The sequence below is a fragment of the Lipomyces oligophaga genome (genome assembly GCF_038497815.1).
Source record: "Lipomyces oligophaga strain CBS 7107 unplaced genomic scaffold V1516scaffold_5, whole genome shotgun sequence".
NCBI lineage: Eukaryota > Fungi > Ascomycota > Lipomycetes > Lipomycetales > Lipomycetaceae > Lipomyces > [Lipomyces] oligophaga.
In genome coordinates, this window is record NW_027117789.1 from 49,358 (window position 1) to 67,493 (window position 18,136).

Genomic DNA, 18,136 nt, shown 5'->3' on the forward strand with positions numbered 1-18,136 from the left:
CAGGTACTTGGACCTGGGTACTCATTTTTGAGTTGATCGAAATCCCAATAAAATGGGATCCAAAATATATTAGCATTAATGGTTTTTATTTTTACTTTTATTTTTGTCTTTTTATTTTTTTCTTTTTTTCTTTTTTCTTTTTTTTTTTTCTGGAGTATTCCTGAAGTTAGAGGCACCTGAGAGAGATTATACATAGGTGCAACTTCCGTGATTGATATAGCTACGACCTTCCTGAAACTATGGATTTATTCTTAAATACCGCGCATTATTCGAATTCAGCTTGATTTTTCTTTTCATTTTTATTTCATATGGTTTGCATCAAGAGGGAGCGCTCTCAACGAGAACAAAAAAATTCTTTTTTAAAAGGGTCGTTTTTATTGGTTTACCGTTTTTGTTTGTTTTTGTTGTCATTGTTTTGTGGATATATGAGATTGTCACAGTAATTGACGTTGACCGCATTCAGATATGTAATTTTGTTTGTTTGTATTCGAGTGAGATGTCGAAATGCTGTTAATATCATGCAATATATATATATATATATATATATCTATATATGTACATGTATTAAAATTTAAAGTTAGAAGCGCTTTTTTTCAAGCGACAATGCAATATGCTTGAATCTATACTAAGATTCTGATTCAGCCTTCAAGTTCAATGCGCGAGCGATTGCACGGTCAGCCGAGTCAATTCTTGTCTGAAATTCAGCCCAGGAATCAGTAGCTCCGATAATTGATCTTTTCAAGATTCGTTCGAGAAGAGCAATCGATCGGATGAGTTGGGTCGAGATCAAGGAGGAAAATATATTAATCCGATTCGAGAGTTCTGTCAAATCATTAGACTGTTTCAATGTAGATGATGTTTCCAGAAGAAAAGTCGAGGTTGTAGCTTCTAAGACGGATGAAAGAGAGGTGAGACTGGCTAGTGTGGAACTCAGATACGCAATGTCGGCGGCATGTGCAATTACAATTTCGGACTTGAGAGCAAACGACTGAGTAGTAGAAGTGGCTACTTTTGGATGAAATAGTCGGTGCAGTTCGGCATGGTGCGCCAAAATTGTATTCAGTGTTTGTTGTAGTGTTGTTAGCTGCTGGAGTGCAGAGGTAGACGATACAGTCTGTGGAGAGATCGCATGTTCAAGACGAATTAGTCGCTGTTCTAAAGCGTCCATGATCGCGCCTTGTCGCTATTTCTTCCTCAATTTTCAACTTTCTTTATCCAGTGTCATAAGTATTATAATCAATTAAAAATCTATAAAGCCCACTCGACGCGTGATCTCATCATTTAATGGAGGTGTAGGGTACTCTCCCTACGCGTCTGACAGGAACAGAAGTAAACAGGTTTGCCCAATAACAACAATACTCTGATTGGGAATACACGAAACCAGCGGAGTTGATTGAAATTCATTGATTTAAGATAGACTATCGAGCAAAGAAAATAAACGGCTTGACTAATGGGCTCCACAAATTTACCTATCATTCATTTTGTCTGGAGATCTACAGAAGCATCACATAGGCTTAGGCACAGCTAGCAATTGAAATAATGTATTTTCAACAGAAAAGGTACTGGTACGGCACCAGCCCGCCATAGAAGTGCTTTACTTCATAAAATTCTCTCTAATCATCTGAAAGTTTCTCAAAGTTTCTCCACATTAAAGAGCAAAATAAATTCCGATAGAATTCAACTCTAGTAAAACAGGGTGGCCATGATTTCAGTTCGCTAGACTTTCCAGATCAGGCACTAGAAACTAGATCAATCTTTAAAGAGCAACCACTTCAGCCGTCCGTAGAAAACATCGTACACCCCTCAATATGCACAAAATTGCTCAATCTTAGTTAGAATGGGTTCGACTTTACTTCCTATTATAATTTTTGATCATCATATCGTCGTTTTGACTATCTGCACCCTAGAGCATTTCTTACCTAATATTACCATAATATCCCTCATAATGCTTACAAAGCAGATGCTTACGTGCTGGTGGGGAAAACGTGATTGACCGGCGGCCGGAAGTAGTTATCAATTAGGAAGGCGAATGGTTATCATAGCCACACAGACATTCGTTTGTGGCTTAACTGTGACATCAGCTAGCGCATATGGGACAGCTGTTAGCCAGCCCAGATTGGTCTATCGTCAGCGCGGTCTGACTCTTCCTCTTCCTTTATATCTATCTATCTATCACGCAGCACAAGATTTCTTGTTACTGCCACTTGCATTAGGTTACGTGAATAGATTTGTATAGTTTATTGATCATGAAGTCGTTCATCACAGTTCCGCTCGCTTTCATCGCGGCTGCTTCAGCTTTTGTTCTTCCAGAGAGTTTCCGACAACAGGCGGATCTCACGGTTGAAGCCCCCATGTTGACCTCCATGACTGCATCAGCCAACATTATTCCGGACTCATACATCATTGTTTTCAAGAACCATGTTGATGATGCTTCTGCATCAACTCACCACTCATGGGTTCGCAATGTTCATGAGTCTTCGCTGAAGAAGCGCGGACTGGAGAACTCGTTCACGAGTGCCGGACTTGAGCACGGTCTTAAGCATGTCTACAAGCTTGCTTCTGGCTTCCGTGGATATTCTGGACGCTTTGCTGAGGCTACGATCGAACTCATTCGCAGACATCCTGATGTAAGTTTCTCTGATGTTACGTATTGACTGTTCTTATCTTGGTGTATCCTCACTGCTTCTCATGCGATCGATCGCCGCTAGCACGTAAGCTCTGCGGGTCCGCTCTGGAGCTGTGCCACTTCGTGTTGGTGCGGCTCAACGGACTGACTGATCTAGTCAGGCGGTCGATCTGACGGTACATCATTAATGCATAGTCTGGCCTTTAATCAATCATGAACTTCATTCTGACATCTGCAACTATAGGTTCTTTTTGTTGAACGTGACTCTATGGTCTATGCCAACACTGCGGAGACCGAGAACAACGCTCCCTGGGGTCTCGCCCGTATTTCCCATCGTCCTGCTCTTAACTTCGGCTCGTTCAACAAGTACATTTTTGATTCTGAGGGCGGTGCTGGTGTTACTGCTTATGTTATTGATACTGGTACCAACATCGAGCATGTTGATTTTGAGGGCCGTGCCGTATGGGGCAAGACTATTCCTGCTGGCGATGTTGATCAGGATGGAAATGGCCATGGCACTCACTGCTCTGGTACTGTTGCCGGCAAGAAGTACGGTGTTGCTAAGAAGGCTACTGTTGTTGCTGTCAAGGTTCTTAAGTCGAATGGATCTGGAACTATGTCGGATGTGATTAAGGGCGTTGAATTTGCTGCTGAGTCGCACGTGAAGGAAGCTCAGGAGGGCAAGAAGGGATTCAAGGGATCGGTTGCTAACATGTCTCTTGGAGGAGGCAAGTCGCCCGCTCTTGATATGGCTGTTAATGCTGCTGTTGATGTCGGCATCCACTTTGCTGTTGCCGCTGGTAACGACAATGCCGATGCATGCAGCTCTTCCCCTGCTGCTGCCGTCAAGCCTATCACTGTTGGCGCCTCTACCATTGGCGATGAGCGTGCTTACTTTTCTAACTACGGAAAGTGCACTGATATCTTTGCACCTGGTCTTAACATCCAGTCTACTTGGACTGGATCTCCTTATGCTGTGAATACCATTTCTGGTACTTCCATGGCCTCTCCTCATGTGTGCGGTATTTTGGCCTACTTCCTTTCGTTGTACCCTGAATCCTCCTCTGAATTTGCTTCTGCTGCGCTTACGCCTGCTAAGCTGAAGGCCAACTTGCTTGCGTATGCTTCCCCGGATTTGCTTTCGAGCATTCCTGAGGACACTCCCAACTTGTTGATTTTCAACGGAGCTGGCGGTGACATTTCTGATTTCTGGAAGGCCTCTTAAGTCAAGGCGTAGATTGAAACTTTCACACAGACGAAGAGCGTATTATTTTGCATTGCGAATGTAAAGTAAGAGAGGTACAGATTAGGATTTTTTAGGATGTCTGATTGCTTGAGTGGGGTTATTGAGGAGTTTGAGTTTTCCATCGTACATGATTTGATTTTGTTGCGTTTATTTTTGAATTTGTTTGGTATTTAGTGTACTTCCGTATTAACTGGATATTTTTTCTTATTTGGGAATAAAGATATAATAAATGCAAGTGCAAGTAGGACTTCTAGTACGGCTTATTATTGATATGCTAATATCTTTTCTATTTGCGGTAGGTCAATTGCCAGCAGCAATCCGTATTTTTATGTTTGTATAGCAAGGCATAGCTACTGGAGCAACTAGAATGACTAATGGGGTCGATAGTGATTGACAAGATGTAAATAGAAGAGACGATACAAGAAGATTTACTAAGTCTAACGATTTAAGAGCTGCATCAAATTGTTTCCTCTATCTAATTAGTAGAGTTCACTTTTGATTATTATTCGTATATGAGTGTTGGCTGTTTTCGATTGGTTTTGTTCTTAGCTTAGCTCCTCCATCGAGCTTACTTTTGTAATCTCCTGTGTGCTTTATTCCATTCCCTCCGAAATTATCACCTCTGTTTCGAGCATCAATGTTCTGAATAACAGGCGACATAATTCTGAGTAGTTGCCTATTTGCAAAGCTCTATTCTGACTTGCGAAGGAATAGTGGCAACTTCTGTATAACAAACTAGATCCGAAATGTAGATAAACTGAATCTGCAAAGATAACAGCTGAAGGTATATACTTCACATAACGCCGAAGCATTATAGATCAATAAAAGTTGGGAACATGCAATTCAGGAAGGCCTCCGAAAGGATCTGTAGTTCGAGAGCACATATGGCTTCCCTTAGATCTTAATATACTACATTTATCTATAATTTATATACAGGAACCACAAACTTTGGGTACGCTGTCATTTTAAAGCCTTATAACTCTATCTTGTCTAATTTTGCTGAGAGCAATCTTGACCATTCCCATAGTTGTGATATTTTGATGCTGTGTGTGCGAACTAACCTCTGACCTATAGCCACAGAATCTAAGCATACGGCAGGAATCTTGAATCAAATCAATCCCAAACCCTATTTATTTCGAATAAGAAAATGAATCTGCTCACAAACATTTCTAAACATCATAACAAATACTTCATATATAGAACTACCGTATTACAACATTCCATCCAGGCAAGTTGCTTGCCTACAAACGTGTCATTCGACTGAAAGTACTATTGGGAGCTGAAAGTGACAATCTGTGGTTTTTGTAGAACAAGGGTTTGAGTCTGCTGCTAGCAAGTAAATCAAGGGTCCAGGGTAGTCAATGAGGGCGAGAATTAGAATGAGTGGGAAGAAAGACCAAAGAGGCAAAGAAATGCGGATTGATCTCGAATGTGTTCTGAATTAGCAACGAATTGACGATGAACTGGACCGATAGAGACAGTTCGGGAATATTTATACTGATGTAACAGACCGTAATACAATTACGTAAATGAATCTGCCAACACACCAACCAGTCGAACTATTCAGACAAATCCCACACTAGCCGTCTATTTGTGACGTCACTCCTCCGGTCATATCCGGCCACGTGACCAGTGACATTCGAATGACAAGCAGAATGTCACTGGAAGGCGATCAATTAGGCCCGGGAGGTCCAAGAACGGAGAGGCCATGCGGACCCTTGGGCTCGAAAAGGGCAAAAGAGAGACGACGACAAGGACTAGATTGCAGAGAACGGTAGGAAACAGACAGAGTTTAAAGAACAAAAACGGGGTCGAGACTGTTTGCAGCGCACGATGAGTCCAGTAGATATGGTTATATATACTTGCATCCTGGCTCCACGCTCGCTGTACATGAATGTCAATAGATGTTTACAGGCCAAATCTACAAGATGATTTCAACTGATCAGGAGTACAACAACAAGGTACGCAGACTCGTTTTCTTCTATCACAGAAACAACAGGATCAAGCTAACAATTTCCAGATGGCCACGGCCCTAGGAACCGTAGGAACTGTGTTCTGGTGCATCCAGCTAGTACCGCAAATTTACACGAACTTCCGTCGTCGCGACACGACTGGACTGCCACCCATGATGATGTTTCTCTGGGCCGTTTCCGGAGTTTTGTTCGGCATGTATTTTGTTCCGCAGGCACCGAGTTTGCCGCTCGTGATCCAACCGCAGATCTTCACTGCGTTTTGTCTGATCACGTTCGGCCAGTGCTTATATTTCCCTCCCGCCCGAAAGTCTCTCGCACGCACAATGTTATACACTCTTGGGCTCGCTGCGCTAGGCGGTGGCATCGAGCTTGCATTTGCACTTCCATTCAAGAACTCTCACTACTTTGCAGTAGTCCATAACCGTTCTCCCCATACCTGGCCGCTCATCCTCGTTGGTGTTCTTGCCGCGCTGGCTCTGCTCGGCGGGTTGATCCAGCCATATTTTGGTATTTTTCGTCGCAAGGGACAAGTGCTCGGCATTAATTTCTTTTTTCTCATGATTGACTCCACTGGAGCAATCTTCTCATTCGCTTCTCTCCTGTTCCCCCAGACCAACGACGACGGTTCCGCTGTCCCTAGAGATTATCTTGGTATGATTCTTTACTTGTTTGTCCCATTGCTTGAAGGCGGTATTGTGCTGTCGCATTGCTATTGGTACTTCACCATTGGAAGGCGTTTACGTGCTGAACAGTCCTCAAGTAAAATTCCAGATCCCGAAAAGTTGGATTCTTTGACGACTCAGCAAACTGACGACACTCTCGCCCACAATAACCTGGAAAGCCTTCAAGACCATCGAGAATCGGAAAAATAGGTCATTTCTTTTACGTTTATATTGCATTTTCGGCGTTCGGTATAAAAAAATTAGTTTGTACATTAAGTTTTAGTTAATCATTGTCAATATTTGTCCCATTATATATTCGTATTGCTTAAGCCCTTTCTCCGTACCTTCCATACTCCTTTTCCCATAGCAACAGTTTTCGAGTCAACAGGTCCATCATTTCAATACTTCTCTTCGGACCCGTAACACCTTCAGCACTAACTGAAACTTCAATATCGACCGATCCTACTTCATGTTCCACCGCCAATCCCGACTCCGACATAGCCGCAGACGCAGTTGACACTAATCTTCGTCGCTCGTCCTGCTCGGCCGCCATATCCAACTGTACTCGGCCAATAAACTCCAGAATTGCTGCGACCCGTTTCCGCATGTCTGCTACGCTGGACTTATTCTGCACTGCTCTTGGTTTGGACGGCTTCTCTCCACTCATCAAATTGCTAGTAAATCCATGCGCTCCACCACTTCCATTGCTATCTTCACCGTCCTCAGTCGTTTGTGCTTTTCGTGACCGTCGACTTCGATTGGATGTACCACCGCCTCGCGTGGGTGATGTTCCCTTCGGTTTACTCTCTGTTGTTGGCATCGTGGATCCATCAACAGTTGACCCTGATGACCCATTCACTTTTTTCTCCTTGTCTTTCTTGTCATCGTCATCGTCAAGTACTTCGTTTTTCTCCTCGTTACTACTACCCATCTTTTTAGTGCTAGTAGCACTATCCTGACCTCCACTTCCACTCCCAGTAATGTCACGTGGAGAGCCGCGACTTTCTGCGACTCCAGCTGCTTCCTTCTTAATCTCGCCTGCAGAAGCGCTTGAAATAGCATTGGCTTCAGAGAAGTTCGAACCAGAATGGCTACCGATGGTGGATGATATCGACGTATTAATCGCAGAACGAGATGATTCTGAATCGACCTCAGCATCCTCACCGTCATCGCCTCCATGCTCGCGCTCGCCATCAACCTCATGGTCTTCATCATCATCATCCTCATCTCGAGAATTACTTTCTCCACGTCGTCGCCGACTTGCTGACTTCCGAGCACCGTTGCCGCTCGACCGAGCGGAGCGCACTGGCCGACGAGAAGAGTCTTCTTCAGCTGATTCAGATCCCGAACCTGTAGTCCTCACTCGTCGTCTGTCCTTGCGGGTACCTGTTGACGAACGTTTCGTTGACCCCCTATGCCCACGTCGAGACGTCGTCTCAAATTCTTCCTCCTCTTCCTCTTCTTCGTGCTCGTTATCCCTGTCCTTTTCCTCGTCGATTTCGTCTTCCTCCTTTTGCGCAGCCGAGGATAACTTGACATCTTTCGTGTCACGATTAAGTCCTGCGTCGTCGTCGCCACTGTCCTCGCTGTCCTGGTGTCTCTTACTCAATGATTCGTTCGTAGTCCGACGCCGACGATGCCGATGGTGCTCCTGCGCTTCGTCGTCGTCGTTATCGTCTGCGTTATTACCATCTCCGCTGTCATCGTCTTCTAGAACGCTTTGCGCTGCCGTTCGCTTCTTACCTCGCAGCCGGCCACTCTTCACCGGTGCAGTAGACGCAGATTCAGAATCACTTGTTCCGCCACTCGACGAGGCTACCCCGGCATCGTGCGTGGACTCCTCCAGAACCCGTCGTAGAATCTCATCGTAATTGGAGTCTCGCGAATTTAGTGTAGACCGGCGCTTATGAGCTGCTTCAGAAGCAGCTCGTCGTGACGAGGAAGTTGTAGTTGTATTGCTGCCGTTGCTGTTGCCAGTTGCAGTAGTTGCGGTTGCTCCTGGAGAGTCGCCACTTTGGTTGTGAGTGCTGCCGCTCCCGCCGCGCGACGGAATTCGGCCCTGTCGCTCCTTGGATGACCGAGCAGATTCTTTGAGTTCTCGAAGAGCATTGTCTTTGATGAGTGGAATATATTGTGATGTTCGGCTAGAAGAAGATGTTAGTATTCTTAAGGCCTTCCTTTATGGAACAGAAAAATTGGAGATTCGACTAACGAAGTCTGACCTGCAAAGAGAGAAAGGCGATCAGCAGTTATAGTCACCCATTCAGCTTTACAGCCCTCCAGCTCACCAAATCCAATAAATAGAACGTACCCAGTCGGTCGAACAACAATCAAATGCAGTTCTGGACGGCATTTCTCGCAAGCATAATCTTCAGGAGCCTCGTCGTCGGACCGCAAGCCGACACAGTAAAAGTGCTGCCAAACCTGGCACTTGTCGCATTGGATGAACAAGCCCGAGTCGACGTCTGGGTCGTCGGTCTGCAGTTCTTCGTGACCGCAAACACAGCGCGTAATTTCAGCCGAAGTGTCCATGCTATGTTGGTGAAGTAAATAGAATACGATGGGGAAGAGGGGGGCTAGAAGGAAAGTGGCAGCGTAGTAGAAACGCGTTCGCTTGCTGTGATCAAAAGACCCTGAGATCCAAGTCCTGATTGTTCAGGAGACGCAGCAACTGAAGACTCCTGGAAAAACAAACTAGTCGTCGAAAATATAGAACAGTGAAATAGTAAAATTCAGCACTAAAAGAAAACAAGTAGAAGTAGAGTGAACGCCGAGCTAAGGGATCCTGAGAAAGAAAGACTTTTGGGCTAAAGACGGCGGACAACCGGCGGCGGGGGCAGACTGTCATAGACAGGCGAGGGCAGATCTAACCTGGATAAGACCGAGATTCGTCGTTTGAGGGATTCCACTATATAAATGCGTTACGTCCTGTAGTATTTCAACTACTTTACAGCCTTATTACTGTTCCATTACAATATCAAAGCATAACTGGACATAAATTATTATGTAATAAGGTCAGTGGTCCCAGAGGTCAATTCAATTGTGTATCAGTTACCCGATTGGGAAATATTCTGAAGATTTATTCCGACTTGTCAATCTTGGTATATATTAAGTTTGCTTTTCTAGCAGACTATATGCAAAGACTTTTTGAAATTATAATCGTTATCGGATCATTACATATCTTCCGCATATTAGATAATCGATTTACTAATTAGCAAGAACTATCCCCTCGGGCTGCTGTAAGGTAATAGCTGCAGTCCTCACAGTGACTGTACAACTTCTCCGAGTTGGCCCTTTTCAAGACTGACGACCTTCTTTTGCTGACAATTTGCTTTATTTTGCGCTTAGCATTTGCTTGTTAGCTCACACACTGTGCTTGCTTGTTTTGGATTTCGCAACTATTTGCTTTGTTTTCACTTTATCATGACCAGGCCCATTCTGCCGTTGCCTAGGCGCGGCAGACGTCCGTCGCAGCTAGTCGCGGCAGCTACCGCCGCCTTCCCTCCCTCTCCGCCGCCAAAGATATTTCGACTGCCTGTGTCACCCGAGTTTGACGATGACAATGATCTATTCGAGGATGGAGAAGATGTCGTCTGCTTTGGCGATATCTCTTACGATGACGAGTACGACTTTCCATGTAACCAGTGTCCGCCTCTTTCCCTGGACAGTCTCCACCACAATTCCAGCAGCAATTCGGCCAACGGTAACACGGCTAACGACAGCAAGCATTCTGTCGACGATAAGGACGAGTGCGAGTCCTGTATTAGCTACGATAATGATGATAGTCATGACCATCTTTGCTCCTACGTGGACGACCATGTCTTTACCGATTCCAGTGGCCATCCTTGTGCTGGAGTTGTAACCTCGCTGTGTCCCTCCGGTTCCGACTCTGCATCAAGGTATGCCGACTCCTGTTCGCTGTGTGCCTCTTCCACGCATTTTCCGAATATGAAAGGTTTTTCAGTTTCCCATACCGAGCATGAGACTTTCCCGAGTGATTCGTCTAGCGCAAATAGCACTGCATCTGATCCTGATCATGCCGAGCCTGCCTCATCCGTCAGTAGCGCGCAAAGTCCTCGCGATTGTTCTACTGCCATAGAAAAGGAACTTGTCGCCGGACAAACTTCTCTTGATTCTAATCGGCCCAATTCTCTAAAGTCCCCTCACGACTATCATTACCATTACGATCCCAGCTGTAATCTCTTATCCCAGACCGAAATTGCGCATCTGCATACTCAAAGCCCCATGCACTCTACAAACCACCACCATCATCATCATCATCATCATCATCATCACAAGCACAATCATCACAACCATCAGCATAGGCATATGCGTACGCATTTTCATCATCAGCATAGCGCGGAAGACTATCTTTCTCCAGATATCATTCTTGTTTCGAATCAGAAGAAACGGAAAATCCCGTCTCCACTCCGTCCAGGCTCTGCTCTGTCGTCCTTTTCCACGTCGTCCGCTACGACAGCTCTCGGGCATATTTCCACCACTTCGGCACTTTATGTCGCTATTCATCAACATCAGGCACGAGAACGCCTGCGCCGCAAGCTTGAGCATCTGCGTTTCTGTACCTCTAGAAAGTGTACTCACGATTTAGGTGCTGATCATTTGCTTGTTCGAACTGCGGAACTCCCGTTTAGTCCTGATCCTGCTTTGTCTGACAAAATCGATCGCCTCAAGACTGCTAAACCTGCAAATAGCAGCTCCTTTTTTGCAGCTCCCGAGCTTCCGATGTTCACGTTCCATTCAGCATCTCGCATTTCTCTTCTTTCGCAGTATCGCAGCAATCTTCTCGCGTCATCTGTTCTCCCGCACCCGTTTTGCTCTTCCTCTTCCACTGGACAGGCAACTCAGCCGCAATATACTACCTTAGGAGGGAGTTCCGATACAAAAATTTCGACCAATCTAGCTGCTTCTAGTTTGAACGAGCAATTCAATGGAGAAAATACCTGGGAAGATGTTCATCGGTCTACGGCAGCGCAAGAAGTCAAGAATAAGCCAGATGTCTCTTCCACTGCGTCTGATGTTGAAGCAGAGCTGTTTGGCAATTCCTCAAGAATTAGTTTTAAAGATGGATTGAGAAAAGCGTCCTTTACTAGTACTCCAAGAGGACAGGTTTCGAAGCAGCAACCCTTATCTGCTCATGATTCAAAATTGAGTCCAGTTCGTTCACAATCGGCAAGTACGCATACCAATTCCATGCCAGTCGTGACTGAGCGCCGCGAGCATGGACCTCGCCGTCGACCTCGTCCTAAGCCGGGTGAACCCATTTGGATCTGTCAGTTTTGTGAATTCACTGATATTTTCGGCGAGGAGCCTATTCACTTAATTCGATTATACGACAGGAATGAGCGGCGGGAAAGACGGATTAAGACTGAGCGCAAGAGATTGTTGGAGAAGGCTCGTATGAAAGGAAAAAAAAATCGGTTAGGAGGTAATGTGACATCTGGCCCGATTACAGGGACAGCGGTTGCGGAACCTTTTGACCACCACGCTGCACCAAGTACGGGAAATCACGAGGTTGCGAGAGAATCACCTGGACGAGATTATAATTCATCGGATACTGGACAGCCTGTGACGGTCAGACCAAGCGGCGAGTCTGAGATTAACCAGCAATCCAACAAGTCCAAGAGGACATATCAACGCTTAAAGCAGCGCTGAGTTTTATACGTTTCGCTTGTTATTGCATTTGACTTTAATATGTTTTGCTTTTTTTATTGTTTCTTTGTATCGGTGTTTATTTTGCATGTGGTTTTTGCGTTTTGCATTTTTCTTCCGTGTTCAGAGTTCTGTTTGCGTATTTCTGATTTTCATTTTCATGTTTTTTACTTCAGGTTTCATTACGCCCGCATACTCAGGAATCTAGTTTATTTGTTAAATTGTTCGTCATTTTATCAGGATTTGTGATTTCGAACGTGGATATCGAAGTCAATGTCAGCTCCATGTATATATTATCCATCTCAGGCAGGATACGCATATGAAATATAATTATTTAATCCATTCCAGTACAGAAGATTAAAGAATCGGAAAAAAGAGTAGAATTTATACAAGAGAAAGGAGAAAAAATAAAAGACTGTTTGATTTTGTTCGATTACACAGCACCTGGAGCAATGACCTAAAAAGTATATTGCGGTTAACTAAGGCGAACCAAAATTCGGACAAGGAGAGCAGTGACATACCTGAGCAGCTTCAGCAGCCTGCATAGCCATATCAAAACGGCCACCTGCAGCGTTATTTGCAGCCATGATTGCGATCGGGGTACCTAGAAAGGCAGCGGAAGTGACGATGACCCAGACCGCGTTAAGTGACCAATTGAAAACCGCTTTTGAATTCGAATACGAAGCGTAGAGAACCGGACGGTAGGTTGGCGAGACGATGTGCTTAAGTGCGATGATGCGATCGGCTAGAGATTCATTAAGAATATCTTCTTCGTCATCTTCATAATCATCATCATCGTCAGCTTCTTCGTCGACATCATTATCAGAGACATCCTCTTCGTTGGGGATATCTTCGTAGTCCTCGTCCCGTTCTTCAATTGGAACTTCTTCCTTTTCGTCGGTAATGCTGATTGGGGTGATTTCAACCATATTTATTTGTATTTAGTGGCTGTGGCTGTATGTAACTTACGATTATCTGTTCTTAAACTCTTCGTTCGTGTACGGTCAAATTCCAAATTGATCGAATTTTGGTGTAAGTGAGAAAAATTGATTACAGGTCAAATTCCCAATAGCAACGAGCGTAGGACTTCTAGTACTAGACTCCGACATGCCTCAAACCTAGATTATTTCGTTAAATCCTTTCTGCTATACGGCCTTTTATTGTAATTCAATTAATATTTATTGATTAAGGGCTTGCAAATATAAATTTGTGTGAATATAACTTGAGCTGATGTAATCAGTTATTCCGGCCATTGCCCCTCTACAAAAGTAATCAACCGCTTGACGGCATTCAGCCATTTTCGAGTTTTATCATCGCTCATTACATGCGCAATCTGCGCTGCACCTGTCCCAGATCCATCGCTGCCAGGCTGACCTGTAATTCTTTCTCGTGCACTGCGCTCGTGAATGCCAACCGCTGTGACTCCGATTGGCCATGCCGCGTTGCCGATGCTGAGTTTCAAATAATTATCGTTCGCGTCTCGATAGCGTTTTTGTTGAAGACTGTAGAACAGAGTCGATAGAAATGGATAAATGTCATTTGACAAGTCTTTGTGCCGAAGTTTGCTGAGCAGCGGTTGTAGGTAAGCCTTCGTTTGATCCAAAGTGGTAAAAGCTTGTTCAGGTGTAGCTGCGTACGTTAGAATCATAAAAATTAAAGACCGCAAGAAAGACGAAAAAGACTTACATTCCCGCGTAACTAGACATCGCTGCCATTCGTGCAATATATATAAAACATATTTTTCCATCTGAAGGTACACTTTGTCCTTATCGGCCTTTATATCCTCCGCATCAATCATTACATTGACGGATTCAAGGATCTCATCTCGATACATCCCACGATCTAGAGCCTGCTTTTCGTATTTAAGAAGTCGTTTGATACGTTCAATATCGCTTTCATCAGCTAGTCGCTCTGGCTGCTGGATTCTCTGTAATCTATGTACAATCTGATCATCCGATAAATTTTCCAACTTTTTCAAGTCCATGTCTTGCTGCTGTGGCATGCTCGATTTGTGTTTTCGATATTTGTTCCGTCTTTCCTGCTCCTTCTTTTCTTCTTCTTCTTCGCGTGCCCGTTTGCGCGCCTGATATTTTTCTTCCGCTTCCAATCTCCTCTTCTCCCGCCGCTGTTCTTCTTCTTCTCGTTCTTTCCGTTTTCGCTCGCTTTCCAGTCGCTTCGACTCTAATATTCGGATCTGCTCTTCTTCATACGCTTGTCGCCTTGAGGCTTCTATGTCTGCTCTTCGAATATATTTCGGAACCTGTTCATGTTGCTCTGATAGCGGATTCGAATCCTGCCTGTGTTCTGATGTTGATCCCTGTTTGGTTCCACCTCCTATGCTTGCCGCTGCTGCCTTCTTTTTTGCAATCTCTTTAGAGAGTAGCGCCGAAAAGTCCATATTACTATCTTAGTGAACCCAAAAACCAAAACTGCTACATAACTTCGGTACAAGTAACAGATGCCTAATATTATCATTAGATCCATTCATCCCACCTTGAATATCCCAATATACGCTTGCACTAGTGAGTATTTCGTGTTACTCATCTGCCCTACAGTAGCCCTAATATCACGTGAACAAACAGTCACAGCTTGTAAAACACACCAATATTCATCAGCTCTGCAGATCTGCAGGTGTTAAGTTATCCTGCCCGATGTGTCTTGTGGAGTCCCAAGCGGAGGTTTTACCACCGAAGGCTCGCTCTCTCCCACTCTACATCTAGCGTGACAGTTAATCATCAGCAAATGTAAGTTATCTTTGGGGATTGTTAATTTCTTCAGCAAAAATTCTTTGTTATCTAAGTCTAGTGCAGTTTATTGACTCATTGATTAGATGCCGCCAAAAACACCCACAAAAACAAAGGCTCAGATCGCTGCTGCCGCGTCGTCAGGCGGCAAGAAGACCAAGAAGAAATGGTCAAAGGGAAAGGTCAAAGACAAGGCTCAGCACGCCGTTACTCTAGATCAGGCTGCCTATGATAAGCTTGTCAAGGAGGCTGCCACTTATAAGCTCGTTACTGTTTCTGTTCTTGTTGATCGTCATAAAGTTGGTGGTTCGATTGCTCGCGCAGCTCTGCGAGAGCTCGAGAAGCGTGGAGTCATTAAGGAGGTCGTGGGACACAGCAAGCAGATGACTTATAGTAAGTTTATTTAGAGCTGAAATTTCACTAGTGGTTTGAGGCAATTTCTAATTATTTATAGCTCGTGCTGTCGCCGCTGCGGACGAGTAAATTCTTTTTGAAGTGAATTCATCTCTCTCCTAAGAATATTCGTCGATTAACATCATTACGAAACTATGAAGCCATTCATTTAATTTCATCAGGACGGATAGGTTGGGGTTATTCCTGATTTATGACATCTAAAAGTTCATTTTAAATTGTATAAATATAGCTTGTCGATTTTAATCGTTGGATGTGATTCAATTTTTGAGCCAATATCAAGAAACTCAGCATAATTTTTGTAGAATTATTAGAATCAGTAGAATTAGTAGAATTAGTAGAATTAGTAGAATATAGCGTGTTCAGGGTTCCTCTATCTTAATATTTGTCTGGGTTGGGCATTTATTCGATGATCTTGTAAGTTTAATGAACATCACCTCTATCAGAAAACAGACATTACCTTCGCGCGCAGGATTAATATGACAAAACTTTCGGAAATAGCTTCAGTCGCCTATTTATATAGCCGGCATCTTCTTTCTGATCAGGGACTACTCCCTAAATATTCTCCCTCTGCGATCTTGAATACCAAAGTTAGTTTCCTAATCGTTGATATCACGCGCATAACCGGACTCGACGCGATTGTTAATGCAGCAAACAATGCACTAGGTGACGGATCAGGCGTCAATGGAGCTATTCACAGAGCGGCTGGCCCGGACCTGGTTTCAGAATGTCGTCGATTAGGCGGCTGCGACACCGGGGATGCGAAAATCACCAGGGGGTATGGATTACCTGCTAAGTATATCATTCATACGGTTGGACCAGTTTACTATCGACATGAACGTCAGACCTCGGCAAAGTTGCTTGAAAGCTGCTATCGTCGGTGTTTAGAAGTTGCTATTGAAAATGGAGTGCGATCGGTTGCATTTTCGTCCATTAGTACTGGTGTAAGTTGTGCTCCCGATGATCTTGAATGGGAAGATGATTCGGTGCTGACCAGAGTAGATATTTGGATACCCAATTGAAGAGGCGGCAGAGATTGCGACATCTACTGTACGATTGTTTCTGGAATCTGAACAAGGGGCGCAGATAGACAACGTAGTCTTTGCCTTGTTCAGTAAGCACGATCTAGAAGTACGCCTTCGCTACTAACTAAACTAACTAATTCAATACCATTACTAACTAACCTAGGTTTACCAGAAAACAATCCCTCAAATATTTCCCCAGACTATATAATCCAACATATGGGAACAAAAAGTGTCAAATAAATATAACTCCAATTACTCTACTTTAGTGTTTCAAGCATAAATATTTTTATGCATTTTGCAAGCATCTTAGATATGAGCTAGCAACTGAATTTTGGATAATCTGACTTGAGAACACACTAAGCTGGCTTTCGAATACGTCTCGAGACTGTTCAAATAATAATATAGAGACTGAAGAGCGTTTGAACTAGACGAATATATGGTTATGAAATCCGCTCGAGCATCCAACGGACTAATGAAGATCTTATCTTGAACATATGATACGTTTTTAACGAGTTCGTCATACTTACTAGTTCAATTAGTACTTTGAGCTGTGATAATCAAGTGAATCATCACTTACGGCACTGGAGCTATAACGAGAGAATATAGCGATGACTCCGAGTATGATTTCTCAAGTTGCTGCAAAATATGCAGAACCTGGTTTGATTTGCTCTCAAGTTCCTTCGAGATTTCATGCTCAGAAGCGGCCAACGAATTGATACGTACAATTTCATATTCTAAGACTGAGATTTCGTTTTTCAAGTCGTCGATTTCAGTGTTGAGAGCTTTCAGTTTATCATTTTCCTCTATCATCAAACTATTCTGATGCTTGAGCATTTCAATTTCAAGCAGCAGCTCACGAACCCGGTCGATGATCGTGCTGCTGTCCAGCACCAACCTCGTATCTTTCGCAGCGACAAGACAATCATCGTCGGTGACTCCGAAGGTAGTAAAGCACAATTCTTCTGGCTGCTCTCCTATATTTCTCGGCAAGTTTTCTTGAGTTAACGTAGCACTTGCGTCCTCTAATTCCGAAGCGACCTCTGTGCAGGTCTCCGTGCAGGTCTCCGTGCAGGTCTCCGTATCAATTTCCGTACCCGCAAAAGCATCCGACTCAGTAGCATCTTCTCCCATTTCTGCCTTCTGCTCTAGTCTGACTAGTTCTAGATCGGATACCGTTTTCAAAGCATCCTTTTTGAGATCGACGTCCGACTGTTGCGTAAGTGAAAGTTCCCTTAGCTTCTTCGTGACATCCACTGCTGAGCTCTCACTTGGAATCGTGTCTGTATCTATGGCATCGGCGGCTAGCACTTCACCAAGACTATTCTGGTATTTCTCCCTCATACCTGCTAATATCAACTTCTCCGTGAATGTCATATTCAATTCTCAAATAACGCAAACATTGACGAATAGATACTTTTGGCAATTTGATCTGATCCGACTTGATCTCGATCTAATCACAAACCGATTCTTGAAGATTCACAACTCACGTGCGGGATCACATGAGTCTATGCCTATTTGGGCCAGCTGATTCTTGTGAAGACTGTAGATCTACAAGAACCGCTCAATCTTTGCCCGGGAATTCAGTTCAAATAGGAAAAGCATAAAAGAATGATATTTTTAACAATTCTATCTTAGTAGCTAATTATTACCATTATATGCAATCTTTTAGCAGATCATATAAGACTTAGATGAGGTTTTTACAACGTCAAGCCTATCTGTGTGTCGATACTACTGGGTCGTCATATTGCAACCTAAAGCTGTTGTTTTAGATTCAGCGCG

At 43.9% G+C, this 18,136-nt stretch overlaps 10 protein-coding genes across 10 annotated transcripts; 5 read left to right on the top strand and 5 right to left on the bottom strand.

The window, feature by feature from the left end:
• Window positions 1-149: 149 nt before the first annotated feature.
• Window positions 150-1,315, bottom strand: V1516DRAFT_676222 (uncharacterized protein). The gene has a single exon (XM_066922386.1). It carries the CDS (start codon window positions 1,166-1,168, stop codon window positions 626-628), a length of 543 nt encoding a protein of 180 aa, XP_066776522.1. The 5' UTR covers window positions 1,169-1,315; the 3' UTR covers window positions 150-625.
• A 931-nt stretch (window positions 1,316-2,246) lies between these two features.
• V1516DRAFT_685962 (peptidase S8/S53 domain-containing protein) lies at window positions 2,247-3,851 on the top strand (the record flags this gene model as incomplete). Its single annotated transcript, XM_066923635.1, has 2 exons — window positions 2,247-2,627; window positions 2,871-3,851. 2 exons carry the CDS (start codon window positions 2,247-2,249, stop codon window positions 3,849-3,851), a joined length of 1,362 nt encoding a protein of 453 aa, XP_066776523.1.
• Window positions 3,852-5,800: 1,949 nt separating this feature from the next.
• V1516DRAFT_691509 (PQ loop repeat-domain-containing protein) lies at window positions 5,801-6,751 on the top strand (the record flags this gene model as incomplete). Its single annotated transcript, XM_066923859.1, has 2 exons — window positions 5,801-5,833; window positions 5,893-6,751. 2 exons carry the CDS (start codon window positions 5,801-5,803, stop codon window positions 6,715-6,717), a joined length of 858 nt encoding a protein of 285 aa, XP_066776524.1. The 3' UTR covers window positions 6,718-6,751.
• An 81-nt stretch (window positions 6,752-6,832) lies between these two features.
• Window positions 6,833-9,039, bottom strand: V1516DRAFT_625296 (uncharacterized protein; the record flags this gene model as incomplete). Its single annotated transcript, XM_066919700.1, has 6 exons — window positions 6,833-6,916; window positions 6,974-7,259; window positions 7,938-8,204; window positions 8,286-8,465; window positions 8,586-8,651; window positions 8,819-9,039. 6 exons carry the CDS (start codon window positions 9,037-9,039, stop codon window positions 6,833-6,835), a joined length of 1,104 nt encoding a protein of 367 aa, XP_066776525.1.
• A 394-nt stretch (window positions 9,040-9,433) lies between these two features.
• On the top strand, window positions 9,434-12,407 carry V1516DRAFT_388018 (uncharacterized protein). Its single transcript, XM_066918980.1, has 2 exons — window positions 9,434-9,751; window positions 9,856-12,407. Exon 2 carries the CDS (start codon window positions 9,931-9,933, stop codon window positions 12,178-12,180), a length of 2,250 nt encoding a protein of 749 aa, XP_066776526.1. The 5' UTR covers window positions 9,434-9,751; window positions 9,856-9,930; the 3' UTR covers window positions 12,181-12,407.
• Window positions 12,408-12,610: 203 nt separating this feature from the next.
• Window positions 12,611-13,106, bottom strand: V1516DRAFT_685966 (mitochondrial outer membrane translocase complex, subunit Tom22; the record flags this gene model as incomplete). The annotated part of the gene is made up of 2 exons (XM_066923636.1): window positions 12,611-12,634; window positions 12,699-13,106. 2 exons carry the CDS (start codon window positions 13,104-13,106, stop codon window positions 12,611-12,613), a joined length of 432 nt encoding a protein of 143 aa, XP_066776527.1.
• Window positions 13,107-13,273: 167 nt separating this feature from the next.
• On the bottom strand, window positions 13,274-14,648 carry V1516DRAFT_676240 (uncharacterized protein). The gene is made up of 2 exons (XM_066922387.1): window positions 13,864-14,648; window positions 13,274-13,806 (listed from the first exon to the last, which is right to left on the bottom strand). Exons 1-2 carry the CDS (start codon window positions 14,573-14,575, stop codon window positions 13,418-13,420), a joined length of 1,101 nt encoding a protein of 366 aa, XP_066776528.1. The 5' UTR covers window positions 14,576-14,648; the 3' UTR covers window positions 13,274-13,417.
• Window positions 14,649-14,919: 271 nt separating this feature from the next.
• V1516DRAFT_707662 (40S ribosomal protein eS25) lies at window positions 14,920-15,631 on the top strand. The gene is made up of 2 exons (XM_066924180.1): window positions 14,920-15,314; window positions 15,376-15,631. Exons 1-2 carry the CDS (start codon window positions 15,008-15,010, stop codon window positions 15,402-15,404), a joined length of 336 nt encoding a protein of 111 aa, XP_066776529.1. The 5' UTR covers window positions 14,920-15,007; the 3' UTR covers window positions 15,405-15,631.
• A 69-nt stretch (window positions 15,632-15,700) lies between these two features.
• Window positions 15,701-16,748, top strand: V1516DRAFT_387707 (uncharacterized protein). Its single transcript, XM_066918977.1, has 3 exons — window positions 15,701-16,276; window positions 16,335-16,463; window positions 16,521-16,748. Exons 1-3 carry the CDS (start codon window positions 15,812-15,814, stop codon window positions 16,563-16,565), a joined length of 639 nt encoding a protein of 212 aa, XP_066776530.1. The 5' UTR covers window positions 15,701-15,811; the 3' UTR covers window positions 16,566-16,748.
• On the bottom strand, window positions 16,503-17,788 carry V1516DRAFT_676245 (uncharacterized protein). Its single transcript, XM_066922388.1, has 2 exons — window positions 16,935-17,788; window positions 16,503-16,883 (listed from the first exon to the last, which is right to left on the bottom strand). The coding sequence occupies exons 1-2, from the start codon at window positions 17,729-17,731 to the stop codon at window positions 16,664-16,666; spliced, it is 1,017 nt and encodes a 338-aa protein (XP_066776531.1). The 5' UTR covers window positions 17,732-17,788; the 3' UTR covers window positions 16,503-16,663.
• Between the last annotated feature and the right edge of the window lie 348 nt (window positions 17,789-18,136).

Bases quoted from the DNA above. Each gene is read 5' to 3' on its own strand.
- V1516DRAFT_676245 (XM_066922388.1), bottom strand. From the start codon at position 17,731: ATGACATTCACGGAGAAGTTGATATTAGCAGGTATGAGGGAGAAATAC. The intron at 16,884-16,934 runs GTAAGTGATGAT...TAATTGAACTAG, and splicing joins CTCGTTATAGCTCCAGTGCC to TAAGTATGACGAACTCGTTA.
- V1516DRAFT_707662 (XM_066924180.1), top strand. From the start codon at position 15,008: ATGCCGCCAAAAACACCCACAAAAACAAAGGCTCAGATCGCTGCTGCC. The intron at 15,315-15,375 runs GTAAGTTTATTT...AATTATTTATAG, and splicing joins CAGCAAGCAGATGACTTATA to CTCGTGCTGTCGCCGCTGCG.
- V1516DRAFT_676222 (XM_066922386.1), bottom strand. From the start codon at position 1,168: ATGGACGCTTTAGAACAGCGACTAATTCGTCTTGAACATGCGATCTCT.
- V1516DRAFT_387707 (XM_066918977.1), top strand. From the start codon at position 15,812: ATGACAAAACTTTCGGAAATAGCTTCAGTCGCCTATTTATATAGCCGG. The intron at 16,277-16,334 runs GTAAGTTGTGCT...TGACCAGAGTAG, and splicing joins TTTCGTCCATTAGTACTGGT to ATATTTGGATACCCAATTGA. The intron at 16,464-16,520 runs GTACGCCTTCGC...TAACTAACCTAG, and splicing joins TCAGTAAGCACGATCTAGAA to GTTTACCAGAAAACAATCCC.
- V1516DRAFT_388018 (XM_066918980.1), top strand. From the start codon at position 9,931: ATGACCAGGCCCATTCTGCCGTTGCCTAGGCGCGGCAGACGTCCGTCG.
- V1516DRAFT_676240 (XM_066922387.1), bottom strand. From the start codon at position 14,575: ATGGACTTTTCGGCGCTACTCTCTAAAGAGATTGCAAAAAAGAAGGCA. The intron at 13,807-13,863 runs GTAAGTCTTTTT...TAACGTACGCAG, and splicing joins ATGTCTAGTTACGCGGGAAT to CTACACCTGAACAAGCTTTT.